This window comes from Neovison vison, chromosome 2 (genome assembly GCF_020171115.1).
Source record: "Neovison vison isolate M4711 chromosome 2, ASM_NN_V1, whole genome shotgun sequence".
NCBI classification, from domain to species: Eukaryota; Metazoa; Chordata; class Mammalia; order Carnivora; family Mustelidae; genus Neogale; species Neogale vison.
This window is the reverse complement of record NC_058092.1, coordinates 187,579,330-187,598,734: the sequence shown is the minus strand read 5'-3', so window position 1 is coordinate 187,598,734 and position 19,405 is coordinate 187,579,330. Positions and strand designations below refer to the sequence as shown.

Genomic DNA, 19,405 nt, shown 5'->3' with positions numbered 1-19,405 from the left:
GCTCGAACTCATGACCCCGAGATCAAGAGTCAGGTGTTCTACTGACTGAGCCAGCCAGGTGCCCCTAATTGCTTTTCTAAATTCCAGTCTCCTTTTCTGTAAAATAGGGCTGATGGCTCCTATATTCAAGAGTGTGGTGGTGACGGTGAAATGGAAAAGGGTAAGCTAGAGGGCTTAGTGCCTCCGCCTTTCTTACCGGCAAGCACTCCCTAAAGGTTAGCTACAATTGAGGTTTTATTATCCTTACCGCACCTCTCTTTCTTATTTACATTCCTCCCGCTCTCAGCCCCTCCCTTGAGCACCCTGTGAGCCTCAGGTCTGCCCACCAGGGGGCCCCACATGCCACTCTTTCTGCCCTGACTGTCCCCGCTAGTGCCCTGACCGTCCCCTTACCCCATTATCTCCCTTCTTTCTCTCATGACAGTTTTGTCACTTCTCTTCAGGTGCCCCCTCTTCATCCTAAATATCTCAGTCTCGTGGCCCCAGTACTCCAGTTCATTCTACAAATAATTATTGAGCACCTACTATATGCCAGGCTTTGCTCAACCCGTTAAGGATGCAAGGAGAAAGATCAGGTACCCTCTGTCTTCAAGGAGTGCACAGTCTCTAGGGGGATGGTGGAGAGGAGGAGAGGCAGAGGGAGCCCTGACCTGGAGTCGGGGGTGGGAAGGCGGATATCAGCTGCCCTTTGGAACCAGACCTCTAGCTGGAAAATGGAAGAGAGTTTGTCCTGGCTGGTCCCTCAGCACCTCCCTCCCAATACCACAGCTCCTCACAATATATACTCCCACAACTCACCTGAAATTCTGAACTCATCTCATCCCCAACACCTCAGACCCTGTTCCAAACACTTCAGTTCTTCACACCAAAGTTTTCCGCCCACAGCCTGAATGTCCCTAGCCTCTCACCCCAAAAGTTCATCCCCTATGCCCAATCTTTCAGACCTCAGCCCCCCACTTTAAATTCCTCAGCTCCTCTTTTAAGAAATATGTTAGCTCTTAGAAGCAGCACGGATGGGAAAACACTACCACTAAGGACAATGGTTGTTGGGAGTAGTTACTGAGAATGGGGCATATCAACTATTCCGTGCATGGTTGTGATTTCACGTGTTTTCCATAGAGAGAGGAGCATCTCTCACTAGACCCCCCCACCTCGTTTAGGAATCATTTATTTAAATGTTTTCATTTGTCGGAGTGTCTTCCTGGCTCAGTTGGAAGACCATGCAACGCTTCTTTTTTTTTTTTTAAAGATTTTATTTATTTATTTGACAGACAGAGATCACAAGTAGGCAGAGAGGCAGGCAGAGAAAGAGGAGGAAGCAGGCTCCCTGCTAAGCAGATAGCCCGATGCGGGGCTCCATCCCAGGACCCTGGGATCATGACCTGAACCAAAGGCAGAGGTTTTAACCCACTGAGCCATCCAGGGCCCCAAGACTATGCAACTCTTGATCTCAGGGTCATGAATCTGAGCTTTACAACAGGTGTAGCAATTACTTAAATAAATAAAACTTCAAAAAGAAATTTAAGTGTTTTCATTTATCTTTCTTACTCTTTTTTTAAAGATTTTATTTATTTATTTGGGAGAGAGAAAAAGAGAGCATGAGCAGAGGGAGGGGGACGGGCATAAGGAACGGGAGAAGCAGAGTCCCGGCTGAGCAGAGAACCCAACAAGGGGCTGGATCCCAGAACCCTGAGATCATGACCTGAGCTAAAGGCAGATGCTTAACAGAATGAGCCTCCCAGGCATCTCTTTCTCATTCTTTCTTATCCCCATTATCATATCTTGTCACTAGTTTCAAATATCTTACTACTAAAAATTTTCTCAGAGTCCTTGGGGAGAGGCTATGACCTCATCACCCCTAATTCTCCAAAACTAGCCATAGAATCTTAGAGTTGGAAGGGACTTCAGAAACCACTGGTCCAGTGATTTTCAAACTTATTTCAGGGACTATTTTTAGCCAAGGATTCTTCTTCAAGAAAATCTTATGCAGAACCCCAATATATAGGTTGAGTGGCTGCTGAGGCAAAACCATATAACCTGTAGGTTTCTTTGGAACATGGATTGAAAACCCCTCACAGGCACAAGACTAAATTGTCTTCAAATGCGTTTTACAGCATCCGTCAATAAGCAGGTTAACTATTCTTTGTTTCTAGGAGCATCATTCCCCTTGCATTTAAACACCTCACTTTCAATTGCCCTATTTTCCTCAGATCTGAAGAATAAGTACCTTTACCATCTAAAATCACATTCCAGGGTGCCTGGGTGGTTCAGTTGGTTGGACATCTGCCTTCGGCTCAGGTCATGATCCCAGAGTCCTAGGATCGAGTCCCACATCTGGCCCCCTGCTCAGCTGGGAGTCTACTTCTCCCTCAACCTCTCCCCCCTCATAATCTCTCTCTCTCAAATAAATAAACAAAACCTTTTTTTAAAAACTGCATTCCAAAATTAGGGAGGGAAGCTTCTGGCATTCAGGGGGCAAGTCCCATGGTGTAATTTTTGGAGACTTCGTAATTTTTGGAGTCCCACCCAGTGGAGCACCTCTGGTGATTACTGGGGCATCGATTTCTTGTGTAATCCCCTGTTCCCCATGCTGTGGGCACTGAGTGCTGGTGCTACCCAGGGGACTGGCTGCAACCGGAACAGCGCAGCTCCAGGACCCCATGAGGTTGCCATAGATACTGATGCACAGGGAGCTGGTGAACTCATTATTTGTATGTATCTTCCCTCTAATTGCTGTGGGGTAGCTGGAGGTTGTGTGGGTGCTACAGCAATGGGGATCAGGAGGGTGTGTACCAGGGTGTGTATTTGTGTGCGTGCACACAAAGATGTCTATAGGCTCCAAATGGCCACTCTGGCCACGTCAGAGTCTGACCAGTTGACAGAAGTAGGGAGAGAGGGAGAAATGAGGTAGACGTAGAAAGAAAAAAGGAGAGCTTGATGTAACTTTGTTTTCATTGTGAAGTCTAATTTTTCACTTTATTTGGACCTTTTAGAAAATGAGAAGTAGTGCCCAGCAAACAGTATGCAGTGGATAAACATTCATTGAAAGGCAGTCAGGTCCACTTACATGCAGTGTGGGTCCTCCCCAAGGCTTCCCCCCACTATTTTTTTCATCACTCTTCCTTGTACCCACAGACTCAACGCAAAATGCTTATACAGTTACCCTCTAAAACAAAGCGTGGAAGGCTCACCCTCGGTGGGGAAGATACCCTTCTCCCAGTGGGCACCTGGGAGTTGTAGTCCTGATTTTACGTTTCTCCTTGGGATAGCCAAAGGGACGGCACTGCAGCTCTAGTTTGTTCTGATCTCCCTCCATCTTCTCACTGCACCTTACGTTAATGAATATAAAGTTTCAGCAGGAGGAGGTCAGGAACCAAGTTGTCCTGAGGGCTCGGGAAGGGCACACTGATGATTAATACGCAGCCCCTATTTCTGGAATGCAAACTAGCCATCACTGCTGCCTTTAAGGTGGATGACAGAAACTCAGGACTCACTGTCATCCCGACGCATAATCTCATTGCCTTGACCCACGCTGGGACTTGGAACTCGGCTCTCACCCCAGTGCTTTGAGATAGGAAGTGGCCTTACTCCCCAGCGTCTCACTTCCTGTTGCCCTGGGGACGGGTGGAGCATGATGTTCTGTCTTCTCAGCCCTTTCCTCTGGCCCTCTCTGCCCTCCACCAGGCAATCCGTTAAAGTTTTTCCTCTCCTATTCCCTTAATCGCCCCCACTGGGCAGTCTGGTTTTCCCCAGCTCCCAGGGCTGTTGGGTGAGGAAAGGAGGGGAGACTTCTTTGGGAGCTTTGCTCCACCCACCCCCCCACACCCCCAGGGAGGCAGCCTGGGAGGCTGGGAGGCCTCTCAGCTGCCTTCCCGGTGAGCCAGCCTGCTGACAATGGAGGCCTGACTCCCAGTGGGCGTCCTGCTGTAATCAAGACTGAGCCGCAGCAGTTGGCCCAACTCCATCCTGCCCAGTTGGGACTGGCCCCTGACTTGGGGGTACAGCTGCCTGGGCAGGGAGGGTTGGGAACCTGCCCAGCTTGTTTCTCCTTCACAGAGACAGTTATGTGCCTCAGTCCTACTGTCCTCTGACAGTGGCAACAGAGGAAGGGATGGTAACTCCCCCTGCCATGGCCCCAGATAGTCCCTTCATTCCACAAATGTTTACTGAGGGACTGGGGCTACGTATACAATGGGCAACAGAGGAGGCAGAGGCCCTGCCCTGTTGGAGCCTACAATTTAGTGGGAAGGCAAATATTAAACAAATAATAATAGCTACCTCTGTTCTAATTAGGTGCCAGGAGCATTCAAAGTGTTTTATGTGATTTAGCGCATTTAATACTCACAACACTGTGAGGTAGATAATATTATTCTTCTCAGTTTTCAGATAAAGTATTGAAGCACAGAAAGGTTAAGTGACTTGCCCAACATCACACAGCTGGGTCAATGAGTTGCCCAGAAATTCAAGCAGGCAGTCTGACATCAGAATTCACTCTTCAGACAACCACATTCTAGCTCTACTAACTCTCATAACAGTAAATTAAATATATCATTACAAAATGTGATGAGCGCTATAAAATAATGCAGGGTGCCCTACAAGAAAATGGGGATTTTTTTTTCCCTCTTTCCTTCCACTTGTTCTTCTAGCCCACAACCGCACAAAACCTTTCTAATCGTTCCCACCTCATCCCTTTGGTTACTGGCCTGAGAGAGAACATTCTCTCATCGCCAAGGTTGGAGTGCGGGAAGGCAGAGCTCCACCTGCGTCGTTGGCCCTGGCCTGGTCTCCCTGAACAAACCGTGCCTGAAGGGTTTTATCTAATAATGGCCCTGATGCTTACACAAGTCTAGACTGTCCGCTTCCAGAGGGAAGGCTGTTGAGGGAGCTGGCTCTGCACAGGATGGGGGCGCTTCCCGCGTGTGCAGTCTGACAGCGGACTTTTTGACCTTGGCCCTCTCGCCACATCCTGTGAGCCGGACTGGGGTCTAAAGACGGCTAGAAAACTCGGTGGTCCAGACCCCCTACACACTCCCAACACACACACATAGCATGCACATCCCCAGCCCTTTGCAGGGTCTGCCCTGGACAAACCCCACAGGTCGTGAGGCTTTCAGCTCCCTTCGGGTGGCCCCGGGCTGGGACCACCCCCCTCCCTCCCGCCTCCGCTACGCGCGCGGCCCAGCCCGGGCGGCTCCCGGGGCGGGGCGGAGCCGGTGGCAGGAGGCCCCTCCCCGGGGGCGGTCCGGGGGCCGGGCGGGGGGCCGGCGGGGCTGGGGGCGGGGCAGGCGGGCGGGCGCGGGGGTGTCCCTCCCTCCCTCGCTCTCCCCGGTAAAGTCTCGCGGTGCTGCCGGGCTCAGCCCCGTCTCCTCCTCTTGCTCCCTCGGCCGGGCGGCGGTGACTGTGCACCGACGTCGGCGCGGGCTACACCGCCGCGTCCGCCCGCCCGCCCGCCAGCATGGCCACCACAGCCACCTGCACCCGCTTCACCGACGACTATCAGCTCTTCGAGGAGCTCGGCAAGTACGGCCCGCCCGCCGCCAGCCGCGGCCCCCCACCCTGTCCCCGCCGCCCGGGCGCTATGCGGCTCCTCGCCCCGCCCCCCGGCCCTGCACCGGCCGCTGCAGCGCCCCCTCGGCCCGCCCCACCCCCAGCCTTTCCCGCCCGCCGCCTCCGGGGCCCCCTCGCCCCAAGCTCCCTGCCCCGCAGCCCCCTCCGCGCCCTGCAGCAGCTGCCCCGGCTGCTGCACACCGCGCTGCCGCGGGGACTGCAGCCCCCGGACCGCTCCTGGGCGCCCTCCAGCCCCGCCCCTCCCTCACCCTTCAGGCGCCCCCCATTCTGACCCCACCTGCTCGCTGCGCCCCCTCCTCACCCTGCTCGGGAGCTCACTCAGCACCCTGTCCCATGTCCCATGCGCCTGGCACTCTAGACCTTCCCCGGCCCTGCAGCTCCAACCCCGCTGCGGTGCCCGAGTGCGGGGGGATGTTGGATGTCCGGCCCCGCCCCCCGTTAGTGATGCTTCCAGGATCCCAGCCCTGCTGCTGGGCAGTGCTGCAGCACCCCCTTGTCCCCTCCCCCTATCCCTGCAGTGGTCCCGGGAGCCGCGCGCCGCAGCCGCAGCATCCCCCTCCCCTCTGCACTGAGCTGGCCGCCGCAGCAGCCCCGGCCCCCCCCACCCCCACCCGCGGCGCCGAGCCCGGCCACTGCAGCCCCCGCCCTGCCCGCCCCCCTAGACGTTTCCAGAGCTAGAGAGTGCGAGCTCCCATTGGGGGGGAAAGTAGTGGGGGAAAATCATGGGGTAGGGGAGCTATTGATGTCTGAGACCCACAACTGGATCCTCTGTTTCCCTGCTGTCAGTTGAGCCAGGGATGCAGTGGGATGAAGCCAGTCCTGGGGTGTGGGGGGGTTTGAGCCTCACTTTCCTAACCTACCCCCGTGACTGAAGGAGATTCCCCTCTTGGAATCATACCCTCTTTCTAATCTCTCCTTCCCCTACCCTCAACTATTCCTGCTGAGAGAAGAGCAGGGTCTCTGTCCCTTCTCCTGGTTCTCTTGGCTGGGACTGCAGGGCTGTCCCTGAGATGCAGCAGGTGTGTGTTTTAAACATTGCCCACCAGCTCCTGATGTACAGTCTGAGGTTGGGGCTGTTGCTTTGTCCAGCAACTAGACATGGGGGTGGGATGGGGTGGTCCTCCACCCACATCCGTTCAGTGTCATGCGGTGGCCACATCCTTCTGCCTCACATTAGAGGGTGATGGTCACAACGCTGGTGTATATGATTTTGACTAAGGGGCTGGTGATGGGAGCATCACTGTTCTCAGACCCGAAGTGTGTCTGTGTCACTCTGCTCTGCTCCGTGTCCCAGTTCTTTCCCCCTTCTCCCTCCAGGGGTGCTTTCTCTGTGGTCCGCAGGTGTGTGAAGAAAACCTCCACGCAAGAGTATGCAGCAAAAATCATCAATACCAAGAAGTTGTCTGCCCGGGGTGAGTGTTCCCCCATCTTGGTCTCCATAGGCTGCTTCCAAGGGCTGTAGCTCTGAAGATGCTCCAGGAATTGGGAGTTGTGTATTTTAGCACCTGCAGAAGAAGTGGAATTTCCGGGTTGGTTGACTTGGAAACCAGACACAGAGTGACATGGGGAACCAGAAGGGCTCAGGTAGAAATGAATGAGAAAGATATGAGACATGTAGGTAGCGACAGGGAGGAATGGTACCTGAAGGCTCCAGGGAGTTTGGTTTTTAAGGAAGGTGGAGATATGGGGAATGGTGGTAGCATGGAATGGAGAGCTCTTAATTTGGAGTCTCTGTGTTGCAGGCAGTGGGCAGCCCCTCCAGGCCTGTCCTTGTCCCCGTGCCCCAGGGGTGACTTAGGATGGAAATGCAGTAAGTGAACAGCTCTGACAAATCCAGCCTCCCCCTGCCCACCAGGCGGCAGAACAGACTCCCAAGGGAAGGCAATCTGTAAACATCAGGGGAGGCTGCTACTGGCGAGGGCTTCTCGGGAACAAATCCTGCCAGATGAACTTGATTGCTTTTTTGATCAAATTACAAAGTTGGTGGTGCAACAACAGATGCAGCCTGTCCTGGGTGGAGGGTGATGCTTCATGGTCTGGAAATCTCAGTGGCCTGGCCGGGGTGGGCGCAGCATTGCCTCCAGGTCCAAGGATTGTGAAGGCCCAGGCGTTGGAGCTGATTTGGGAGATCCTCCCAAGTACCTGAGACCAGGAGGGTGAGGCCCTGTCTTTCACACCTCAAACCTACACTCCTTGAACCTTCTATTGGGTGCTTGCCAGACTCACCTCATCTGATAGGTATAGACCCAGCAGTGTGTGTGTGAACAGGTCTGGGGAGTACAGAGGTATGTGGACGGGTTGTCATTGAGGGCCGCGGGGTGCAGCAGGGGACAAAGGTTTTTAGACCCAGAGAAAGGCGTTAGTATGGGGCAACAGGATGCCATACATATATTAGGAGCCAGGACCGATGCCCTGGGGAAGGTGAGGGCTGTGGCTTATAGTGACCCAGGCGACTCCGGGGTAAGAGATGTAGTTGACATCTCTAAGCATCAGAGAAGCTATTAAATTCCTCGGAGATCACAGTGGGCACCTGTCATGTGTCCAGTTGTTCTGGGACCTGTTTAGCAAGGCTGTGTCTGCCTCCTGGCTGAGAGGGCTTCTCTTCATTCCCCACCAACAGGGCTTGTCTTGCTGTCCCCCTCCCAGCTCCATCTCTTGCTGTTCCTCTACACTGGCTATAAAGTTGACTTATTTGTTTGTTTGCTTTCTCTCTGGGTACCTTGCGTCGGAGGCGACGGTTGCCATAGAGATGTGTGGGCAGTCAGATGCCCTCCTCTCCTGGGGTAGGGGGATGACACAGTGGGCTGGGCTCCTTGGCAAACATCCTGTGGCCAAGGGTGTAGGGCGCAGGCGGGGACGGCAGCTCAGGAGTGGACGCCTCCCTGTGCCCACACAGCCGAGCCCTGGTGCAGCAGAAGTGGGGCTGGTGTCTGGTGTCTCCAGTTAATGACACAGTGCTTCGTGTTCCTCATTTCACCAATGTCCCCTGACCCAGGGGTGAGGGAGGGAAAAACACCGGGAGCCGCACTCTGGATTTTGAGGCTCACTGTCGTGGTGACTTTGTGGAGCTGCCTGCCCTCGGCTCTCGTTCTATCCTCCTTCCCTACCCACCTAAACTTCCCTGACCTGTGTCATTATGTCCTATTCCCTTCCCCACCTCCTTTCAACCTTGTCTTGTCTTTTCCAACTGACAGCTTTCTTTCCCTGCCCAAACTGGATGAGGTTTGATTTCTCTTTGATTTTTTTTTTTTTTTTTTTGGTCCCTCAAGGATTCTTGTGTAAGATCATATGCTTCAGACATCAACTCCCCCTCTCTCAAGATGCTTATGCCAAAACTGGGGCTCTGTCGTGTGGCTTGCGTACCAGGTTAACCTAGGGACAGAGGCCTGGTCCTGGCTGACGGGCACAGATGCCGACAAGACGGGTCAGGAATCTGTCAGTGCCAATACTGTTTGGAGGTGGGAGAGTGGGAGGGTGTTGTCTTGGAGATGGAGGGACCAAGCTAGGGGCTGTGCCGTAGGTGTGGGCCCAGGGGATGTGAGCTCCTGGAGAGTTGGGCCAGGGTGCCCACTAGGCTGCCCACGGGGTTAGGGAGTGAGGGCCCATGGTTTCCCTGCAGCCTCTCAGTTTACGCTGTATATTTTATAAAGGTGCAGCAGCTGGGGCTGGGTTTCACTCTTCGTTGTCTGTCTGTCTAGGGCTCCGCAGGTGTTGGATTTCTGTGTCTGGGAACGTGGTGGTCCCACCAGTCATCCTTGGGGGTCTGAAGGGGTTCGCTCTGTTTGCTGAGTCTTTCTGCCTTTTTTTCTTTTTTGTTTGTGATTTTCTGTGCTGCGAATACGAAGGGAAAGAAAAGGGTATCAAGCTGCTTCTCCTTGGCATCCTCGGCAAAGTGCTCAGGAGGCATGGGGAGACATCACCAGGTCTTACCGGGGAGTTTGGATCTGGGTGGGAATCCTTCTTTGGCTCCGTTGTTTCTTGTCGATGTGGCCTCAGAGGCCCACGTTCGTAGCTGTGTTACAAGGTAGGGAGTTCGTGTGGCTGGGCATCGAGCACCATTTCTGTCTGCAGGCCTGTCTATGTAAAGTCACTGAAAGTCATATAACGTCACTCCCTCTGCTTGGAACAGTGATAGGTGTGGAGCTGGGCCTCTTAAGGGAGCCCGCGGTTCCAAGCTTAGCTCTCCACTAGGCTGAAGGAGGCATTTAAAATAGGCTTGGATGCAGGAGCTAGTGGGCCAGGTGATGGCAATGATAAGTCGTTATTTTAAGATTTAAGAGCATCCCCCCAAGGAGCCTGAGCCCTTATGTCTTTTTTTATTTTTAAATCTTCAGATTCCCTTCTTATCTTTATTCATATGCATATAGATTTTCACCTCGTGGAGCATAACATTTTATATCCTGCTCTCTTGCTTACATCCAAAGCGTTTCCCCATATTGCTATAGTTGAAGGGCAAATGGTCGTTTCTTCTTCCGTAGCTTAGGGTTTATCTTTGGAACAGTTAGCATCATAAGGAACCTCTGTATTTGGACCATTTATCTGGAGTCCAGTTGCTGTTACTACTATGGATACTTGGCCTTACTAAGAGGTGCTATCAGAAACAGTATTTTGAAATCTGTTATAGCACTTGCTGTGTTTATTTATTTAATCTGTATATGCCATGTGAAGAAGTTTCTATAGAGGCTACATGTAAGCAAAAGCTTTCCTCTTCCTGAGGACCGGGGAGGTAAAGGGTTGGGACCATATCTGTTTCTTTACCTTGGTGTGGGCAGTACCCAGCCAAGTACCTGACACATACCTAGCCTGTACATGTCGAATGGATGGATTCAGAACACTATGTAACTAGTCATGGTTACTTCTTGGCTTTGGCTCTCATGAAACTCAGAGCCTAGTTATAGGAACGCTTATACCCTGGTGCTGGCTTGGGTTCCTCCCTTTCTGATTCGTTGAACCTGGCATAGGCGTGACATGGCTGTTGGATAGGACACATGAGGTTAAAGACCTGTGCTTGGGGCATATATGGTGGGTGGGAGACGTAGGAACACAGTGTAGCTTGTGATTCTTTCCTCCCTGTCAGTAATGACCTTATAGGGCAATGTTGGGACTTCCTTTCAGCAGCGATTTTCAATTTTAGTGTGCATAAGGATCACCTGAGTACTGGTTAAAAAATACAGATTCCTGGGTTCTATCCACAGGGGCCTGGGGTTGGACCCTAGAATCTACACTTTAAACAAGGGCCCTAGTGAATTTCATACACGGGGTCCCCCAGCCACGCTTTAGGAAATGCCATCTGAAATCAGCAAACACACCACCAGTCGCTCTGGTCATGTTCTCTGAGATTTCCCAGACAAACCTTGGCCCAGCCTTCTCCAGGTGGCATCTCTGCCAGTATGTGGCCATCTGTGCCCATGGGTTTTTCTGAGATTAGGGGCCTTCTTCTGAACCCCCAGACTGGGGTGTCAGCCTGTGTCCAAGGCTGTAGCAGGCTGAGTGGCTAAGGTTGTGGCATGTTGGCCACCAGAAGGGCAAAGGCTGTCCCTTTCTGGGTCCAGCTGGCCCTAGGGACTGAAATCAGATCCCCCTGGGTGGTGCCAGCTGTAAGTCCCCACCCCCTTAGTGCTGGCCTGAGTAGCCCCCATGACATTTGTGTCCCCTGTGGTATCTCCAAGTGAGACTTTCCTGTTAAGGATCTGGGTGAAGCGAGGGGAGGCTGGGAAGGGAGGGTGAAGCAGCAGTGCAGGGCTGGGGTGGCAGGGTTGGGGCGGGGAGGGAAGAGCAATCTGTGCAGCGCTGGAACGCTGGGACTCTGCTACTTGAGGAAGCATTTAAAGAGGCTGTATGCAAAACTGTGCTTTCCTCCTAAGGATAACAGGCCAGTCAGTTTCTGTTGACAGAGAAATGGGCATCCTGTATATAAATGACTGAGCTTCCACTGACTTATCCCCCTAAGAGGATGAGAAAGCAGCCTGAAGGCCCCTTCTCTGTGCCAAAGGCTTCTTCTGGGTTGGTCTTGTCATTCAGTCACGCTGTGAGCGATGTGACTTAGTTCATACAACACTGGCCTGTCACCCTGCCATTCCACCCACCTTCCCAGAGCGACTTTGGGTACTGGCCTCATGGAGTGGGGATGGCGGTTGGAAGGTGGCCCCATCCTTGCTCTCTCCTGGCTGCTTGCCCTGGTCTCTTGTCAGAAGCTGTGCTCTAAGCTTCGAGGCTCTGCTGAAACCCTAGAGGTGAGTGGCTGACCCCATTCTCTGCTGAGGCTGGAGACCGGGAAGAGGAGGAGTGGGTAGGACAGACTTCTGCCCCCAGCTCTGTGCTTGCTCTCTGGACAGCCTTGGCAGGCCAACAGGGCCCTGATCCCATGGGTGCCAAAAGGGTGATGACAGGAAGAGATGGGCACTTTGCACCTCTTGAGTGCCTCTCGGCAGAGGCCTTTTGTCATCTGCCCGTGGCCAGAAGGATCTGCCCCAGGGCCAGTGGGGAAACCAAGGCACAAACGATTGGTCTGTTTACTTTGAGCTATAGGTATGCCAGTGATTTTGCCAGTGCTCAGACCCCAGCATCCTCCAGCAGTATGGTCTTCACCTACCCCGTGGCTCCTCCCTTGAAAACACAGATTCTGGGCATTTTGTTCTTGTGATACATGCTGCTCTCTCATCCCCACACCTCCAGCTAGGCCCAGAGTGCTAAAGCCTGGTGGAGCAAATCCATATCTTTTGCTGGCTGAGGCCCTGCTCTCATCTGTACCCACCTCTCTGGGTATAGACCCCTCTGTGGTGGGGATATTTCCAGCCTCTCCCCCTACCCTCCCCACACCATCTCTACTTCCTGGGTCCTATCAGCAACAGCAGCAGCAGCTTCCCATCTGCTCCCCTCTTTTCTCCTCCCTCTTTCCCCTCCCCCCCGCTTGCTGCTGCCCTGGGAGGAGCTATTTTTAGGGGCTGCTTCCTGGGATGTTTTACTTGGGGCTGGTTACCATGAAGGAAATGTCACCAAAACAGTGGGCAAAGGCTGCAGGCACCCAGATCCCTGCCGTGGGCATGGAGAACCAAGCTGCTGACCCTGTTCTGGCCCAGAGAGAATCCAGAGTGTCCAGAGGCAGAACTTTGCCTTCTTGGAGCTTGCAAGTGACCCCACAGGGATTTTCTCCATCCAGGCTGGTTTGGGAGACTTTCACTGTGGGGCACTTCTTAGCTGCCTCTCTCCTCTCCCTTCTTAGTTAAAGCTTCTCTTAAGAGACAGAGGCCACAGTGGGGCTTGGGTCTCTGTGTCTCCTGGTGAAAGTTGCTTGAATGAGGACTGAGGAGAAAGGGAGGATGCCAGCTTCAGAGACAGAGCCTTAGGGGTTCATGCGAGCTCATTTTGGGCCCCGTCCCACTGTCCTCACCGCGCGCGGCTGGTCCCGGGTGTGTGAGTGTGAAAGAATTCCAAGCCGTGACCCTGGCGCGGACATGGTGGGTGGACTTTGCTCTTAATTGGAGACTCTTTGCACCTTTGGAGTGAGACTCAAAGAGGAAGGGATGTGGCATCGCAGCATCAAGATGAGGTCAGTGGGATGGTGGCCTGGGATTCCCACTGGTCCGTGCCCAAGGCCAGGGGCTGTTTATAAGCAGCTGGAAATGTACACTACAACACCAAATCCCCATGGTGCCCTTGTTCCTTCTCCTGAGAGTGAGGCCCTGGGGGCCAGACAGAGGCCTCTGTCACTTGGGAAGGAGGAGGAGGGCACTCCGGAGGGCAGCAAGAGGAGACGCTCCTCGTGGGGCATCTGAAATTGGGTCGTAGGAAGCTGTAGGAATCTTCTCATCATTCAACGGGATCACAGGCACAGACCCTTGAAATACTCTTTGAAAAGTCAAGGTGTCATTGGGATTGGAACTTGGGGAGGGTCCTCATAGCCGGCATAGGGCTGTGTGTTCTTTCCCATCACAGAGGGTGCTGTGTTTGGGTGGCAGGAGGCTCTTAGGTGAAGCTAGTGCTGACATTTATGGTTTTAGAGAAATGTCACTAAAGCAGTCATGTCCCTTCAGGGCCATGGAGATCAATGGCCAGCCTTCCCTGGCCCCTTGTCCTGTTGGGGGAAAGGCAAATACATCTGGAGTAGGCTTCTGGTTTGGATTTTGGGGAGAGGTGGTTCTAGAACCCTGCCTCCCCTTTGCCACATGCCATCTCCTCACTGCTTCCTCTTTTGCTTCCCTTGGTACCAACTACCTGGTCACTCCTTGCCGCTCTTCCTGTGATGGGTACTTGGCTTGGACCAAGGTTCAAGGTGCTGGGGCCAAAGGCAAGAGAGGCAAGGCCTCCAGGGATGCTTGTTTCTTGGGCCTGGCTCTACGCTGGGTGGGCTGTTGGGGAAGGCCTGAGCAGGTCCCTGATAACGGCCACTTCTGCTTTCTGCTCCTGTTGCTACCTCTGCTATTGAGGGGGAAAACCTTGCAGAGAGATGTGGTTGGAGCTGGGCTGAAGGTCGGCAGGGGTGGGTCTCTCCATGGCAGTAGCACACAGGCGGGCAGGAAGTGGCCCTGTGCAAAAGCGGGAAGTGGCTCTTGTCAAACAGGAAAGGGGGGCTGGGCCACGTGAGGGGGCGGGGAATAGCCCAGCTGAAAGGTGGGTGGGAAGAGGATCAGCCTTGGAAGGTCTAGGAAGAGCGAGCTCTGGGGTCTGTGGTAAGAGGGGTGTCTTGAGGGAGAAGGCCATCTTTGGGACAAAAGCACCAGCTCGTGTGTTATCCCCTCAGGATACCCAGACAAGCCCTGGCGTGGCCACTGTGGACTGACTCAGTTCAGTGGCTTCACCCTTTTTGGGGCTGTGATGCTGTGCTTTAGCTGGGACAGCCCTTGCCATTGGGAAAGATACTCTACAAACCATATTTGTTCCTGAAATACCACTCTGCTGCTGGGGTGGAGCCCTCTGCTTTTTTTCCCAGACGGCCCAGTCCTGGAGGGGACTCCAGGACAGGAGGTATGCGGGGGAAAGGGGCTGGAGAAGACAGCAGGGAGCCTGGGGCACAGTATAAGGATGCAAGGAGAGGATGGTAGGCAGAAACCACATGGCTCGTTGACCAGAGCTTCTGGAAGACAGGATGCCACAGCCACCAAGCGTGAGGCTGAGGAAGAGGAGGGATCCTGCAGGCAGTGGCACTTCTAAGCTGTCCTCTCTCGAGAAGCCCCCGTTGCTAACCTTTCCCCAAGGTGGGCCCCAACCAAAACAGGCAGGAATATCTCCCCACTCAGGATAGCTGCAGCGAGCCAAGGCAGAAGGCTCTGCTCGTGTGCTGGGGACTCTGGCCGCCCAGGCTGCGGGAGGCTTGGTCCGACTCGCTGTGTGTCTCTGGCAATAGCCACGGCTCAGATTCTCCCTGGGTGCCAGGCACTGCACTGAGCATTTACCCAATTACCGCATTTAATCTGCAGAGAACACCGCCTCCGTTTTCAAAGCGAGGAAACTCTTTCCCAAGATACGTGGCTCCTTTTGTCACCTCCTTCAGGTCCCAATCAAACGTCATTCCTTGCTGAAGCTTTCCATGACCGTCCTATTTAAACGTGTGCCATGCCTCTTCCCTGCTTTATTTTCCCACATTGCACTTGCCACAACATTTCATGTCCCATCCCCTTCTTCTCGTCTGTCCCTCCCCCAACCCAGCCCTGCTGGAATATCACCTCCATGAAGGCAGGGATTTTTGTCTTGTTTTGTTCAGGGCTGTAGCCATAGCATTTAGAACAGTGTTTTTTGAAAAAATGAAGGAGGGTCAGATGGCTTTAATAACTCACCTGTCATAGACATGCTCAGACTCACCCTGGGGCTGTCTGACTCCAAAGCTGTGTGTTCATGGACGGAGTACATGCTAAGGACTGGCGCCAAGACCAGGAGCAGCCTGGGATTCAGAGAAGACATGGGGACTCGGCTCCTTGGAGACAGGGTTGAAATAAGTGGCTGACAAGGACCCTCTGGGCACTGGGCAGCTCCTTCGAGGAGCTCGAAGTATGAGCCTGTGTCTCTCCTCTCCCGGCTCTGAGTCACTGGTGAAGCCGGAGCACCCTTATTTTTAGTGCTGTTGCTCTTATGGGCCTGCAACCATTAGCCAGTAAGAGACTTAAGGGAGGAGATAAACATTAATCTTCCAGGCCTTCCCCTCAGCAGCCACCTCCGCATTGCAAGATACTGTTCTCCTGCAACTGCCTGGGCAGCTAAGCCCAAGGCTTTTGGGTCAGAGGGCGGCGAGGTGAGTGGTCAGAGGGTGGAAGCTTTGGGGCTCCCTAGCTTGGTACTTCCATCCCAGGTCCAGGAGCTGGGAGGAGGGTGGGTAACCTTGACATCTTACCAGCCAGAGCTGGAAGAAGCAAAACCTCTGTCACTGGGCAGGGTTAGCCCTACTTCCTCAACCCCAGGGTCTGAAGATCCCCAGGAATGATGGATCCCAGGTGGTATGGGAATGTGGGGTCTACCTGTGGTTCTCTGGCTGCATCCTGGTTAGTGGTAATGCCAAACCTGAGGATGGAAAGGAGGGCCTGACCCAGATCTTTGGGCAGCTGGGACGGATTAGCTGGGCAGCAGGAACTAATCTCTGCCTGTCCCCACCTCCTTCTTCACAAAGCAGAGCTATTGCTAGAGGGAAAGTTTAAGACAAAACTGGGGGTGTCTGGTGAAACAACAAGTATGAATTCCTTTTGGTCTGTAATCCCTGCATTATCTCAGACTACATTATTTTGCCAGGCCTGGGTTTGAATCCCAGTTCTTGCCATTCCCCGCTGTAGGGCCTCAAGCGAGTTATTTAACTTCTGTGGGCTTCAGTTTTCTTATGTGTGAAATGATGACCATCATGGCACCTACCTGGTAGGATGGTTGTGGGGGTCATGGGGAGCTCTGCAGAGGCTCTTTGCTGTTGAGCTGGAGGTAGGATAGAAAGAACCCCTACCATGGGAGGCCGGAAGTGCCTGGCAGGTGTGGATATGAAGGCACTTGCCTAGACCTGGAGAAATGCCTCCCCAAACCCAGAGTCATTACCAGTTGCTCTCACTCTGTCCTGTCATCCTAGCACAGTGATGGAGAAAGGGCTCCAGGCTCAGACTGCCTGCATCCACTACCTGGGACCTTGGATGGGTTACTTCAACTTGTTAAGCCTCAGTTTCCTCATTTGCCGTGTAATGGAGTTCATCCGATCCTTTACTTCACAGGGTCTCGGTGAGGATGATCAAGTAAGATCACCCATGCTTCTGCCTGGCATGTAGTGAATCCTCAGTAAACAACACTTGTTAGTACGATTGGTGTTATGGAGAGTCCAATACAAAGCCGCTGTTGTGGCAAGACCTCTAGGAAGCAGCACTCAGAAAGGTCCCACCCTTTGAAGAGCTTGTGACCAAAAGATACTGGACATACTGTATGATGTGACAATTCGAAGACATGTGGTGGAGGATGGGGGGATGCTCAAGAGCAAGGAGAGGTCACACCTGCCGGCCGGAACAGGGAAGATTTTGTGAAGGAGGGGACTGTTGGGCAGGGTTCCAGCAGGTAGAAGGGGAAGGGCTGCTAGGCCGCGCTGCTTTGAGTAGTGGTGTCCTCTCTTTCTGCTTCCTGGAGCTCTGCCTTCCTGTGGAAGGAATTGACCAAGGCAGCTTGTTTGCACCGGGGGACTCCTGGATTCTGGTCCTTTCACCCGAACAGAATAACCCCCGTGCCTGAGTGCCAAGAGGCAAGCACTCACAGCAGGCTGTGGCCAACAGGATCCTGGGGAGAAGCAGGATGACCGTAAAATGGGCATCATAATAGCACCAGCCTCGTAGAGTGGTTACGAGAATAAATTAAAAGATGTTTTTCCCTGGTATAGAATTAAGCTCTCGAGAAATGTTAGCTCTGCTTATCATTTTGTCAAATCATTAGCCTCCTCATCGTTATTTTGGTTGTCAGCCTCATTATGTTTCAGGGATACTCTGAAGACCAAGTCAGAGGATATTTGCACAGTTCCTAGCACAGTGCCTGGTCATGTAGTTGGGTGCTCAGTAAAATTTAGTCATTAGTAGCACCTCTATCAAGAAAGAAATTCTGGACACCCTGGCCCAGTGAAATCCCTGCCGTAGTGAAAAGGGTACCGGAGTTATAGTGGAAGACCTGGATTCAAGTTCTGACTCTGCCTCTCACTAACTTGAGGGACTTTCCTAGTGCATTTCCTCATTTGAAAAAAGTCATAATACCTGTCTCTGGGATTGCCGTGACTTGCTCCATTAATTTGGCAAATTAGTAAAAAGTGCATAGTTGGTGCCTAATAACTGAAGGACTGTGAATAGCCAGGTGGCCACAAATAGAACAGATGGCTGATGAGTTTTGTCTTCTCTCTTCTTTTAGATCACCAGAAACTAGAACGTGAGGCCCGGATATGCCGACTTTTGAAACATCCAAACATTGGTAAGCACTTTCGCTTGGGGTATTTCTTGGGCATCTGGTAGAAGGTAGGGAGAACAGAGATCCACTGCTTTGGTGTCTGAAACCAGTTCTGACCCTGGACCTTTGCCTGGTATAACTTTTTTTGTCCAAGTGGGATAGCAGTTGTGTCTTGCTCAGAATTCTGGAGCCTTCTGCTATAGACACCTGAGGGTCTCCATCCTTCCAGTGCCATTCAGGATGGGAGGTACTGCAATCGGTTTCAGACTCCCTTTCTTCCCCTTCTCCTTTTGTCTTTGGGCTGAGGTCCAGGGTCCACAGCGTGTGAGGCTCCGGGCTAGTAGCCTGCCAGCATCTCTCACCAGGGGCCTTCCACAGCCATCATAAAAGGGTCCGGATTTTGTTTCTGGACTTGAAAGAGTTTTGTTCCTATTACGGTGTCGTGCACACTCTGGGGGTTTCCATGGTGCTCCCGTTTGTATTCCCCCAGAGCCAGGAAAGCAAGCTGCCCACCCGCCTGGCTTCTCTGGAGAAGGGATGGCAGGAGCCACTCTCATGGGGAAGGAGGAAAAATTAAGAGGATTTCTCCCTGCTCCCACCCTGACTTGGGGGACAAGAGCACATTGTTGGTTGTTCTAAAGCCTGAGGAGGCTTGCCTGCCACAACCCACTCCGGCTCAGTTTTACATTGTTCAGCTGAAATAGTCTTTGCCAAAAGCGTTGGCCCTGATTTGGTGCTTCTTGCAGTGGGGACAGAAACCGGGCTGGCTGCAGTGTCTGAGCAGAAACCCCAGTCTTGACTTGAGGCAGGGCAGGGAGCATCTCCTAGGTTTCTCCCTGAAAGCCCTGAGTCATCACAAAGAACAACACGTGTTCCTTGCTCCTCAGGCATGGCCTAAATATCGGGACTCCCACAGTGCCCCGGAGGCCGCCTGCTTTGCTCTGCTGGAGGCCAGGGCTGGGAGGTGACTTGCTGAAGTTCCATGCTTCCTCCGGAGCTGCCCAGCCTCTGGTCTCCCAGACCTCAGGCTGGGAAGCTTAACATGAGCTCTTACGTGGGAGAGCTGAGGTCGTACTCCAGCCCAAGGGGAGAGGAGCAGCTCTGAGGTACCAGAATGCCAACCATGCAAGGCTTTACAGATGGCAGGTAGCAGCTTGGATTATACCCGAAGCAGACTGGCATAGCCAGGGCTCAGCTCTGCTGGTGCGGTGTGTCCCACTGAGCCAACACCGCTCAGCCAACGGGCCCCGGGCTGAGAACTACTGGAGCTCCCTGGGTGAGCTCCGAAGTCAGACGCTCACCTGTAAATAGCACGATGGGGACCAACATGTCACCTTCAGTAGGAGAGAGACAATGAGAGGAATGCCTAGAGCAGCAGTCGCAAATCTGGGTGTGTTTTGTTTGGCCAGCTCAGTGGTCTAAAAATATTTTATTATTTGCCAGTATTTAAAAATGAGAT

General features: G+C 53.1%; 1 protein-coding gene across 38 annotated transcripts in view; it reads left to right on the top strand.

Annotated features, from left to right (window-relative positions):
* Positions 1–5,357: 5,357 nt before the first annotated feature.
* CAMK2G (calcium/calmodulin dependent protein kinase II gamma) overlaps positions 5,358–19,405 on the top strand; it is a 53,959-nt gene continuing 39,911 nt past the window's right edge. For 7 of the 38 annotated variants that reach the window (XM_044239855.1, XM_044239840.1, XM_044239846.1 and 4 more), the window contains exons 1-3: positions 5,360–5,520; positions 6,886–6,980; positions 17,911–17,970. In XM_044239855.1, the coding sequence (XP_044095790.1) occupies positions 5,456–5,520; positions 6,886–6,980; positions 17,911–17,970 (220 nt within the window). In that variant the 5' untranslated portion in view covers positions 5,360–5,455. Of the gene's footprint in view, positions 5,521–6,885; positions 6,981–17,910; positions 17,971–19,405 lie in introns of all 38 variants that reach the window. The other 31 variants (XM_044239852.1, XM_044239863.1, XM_044239841.1 and 28 more) reach the window with 10 other exon arrangements.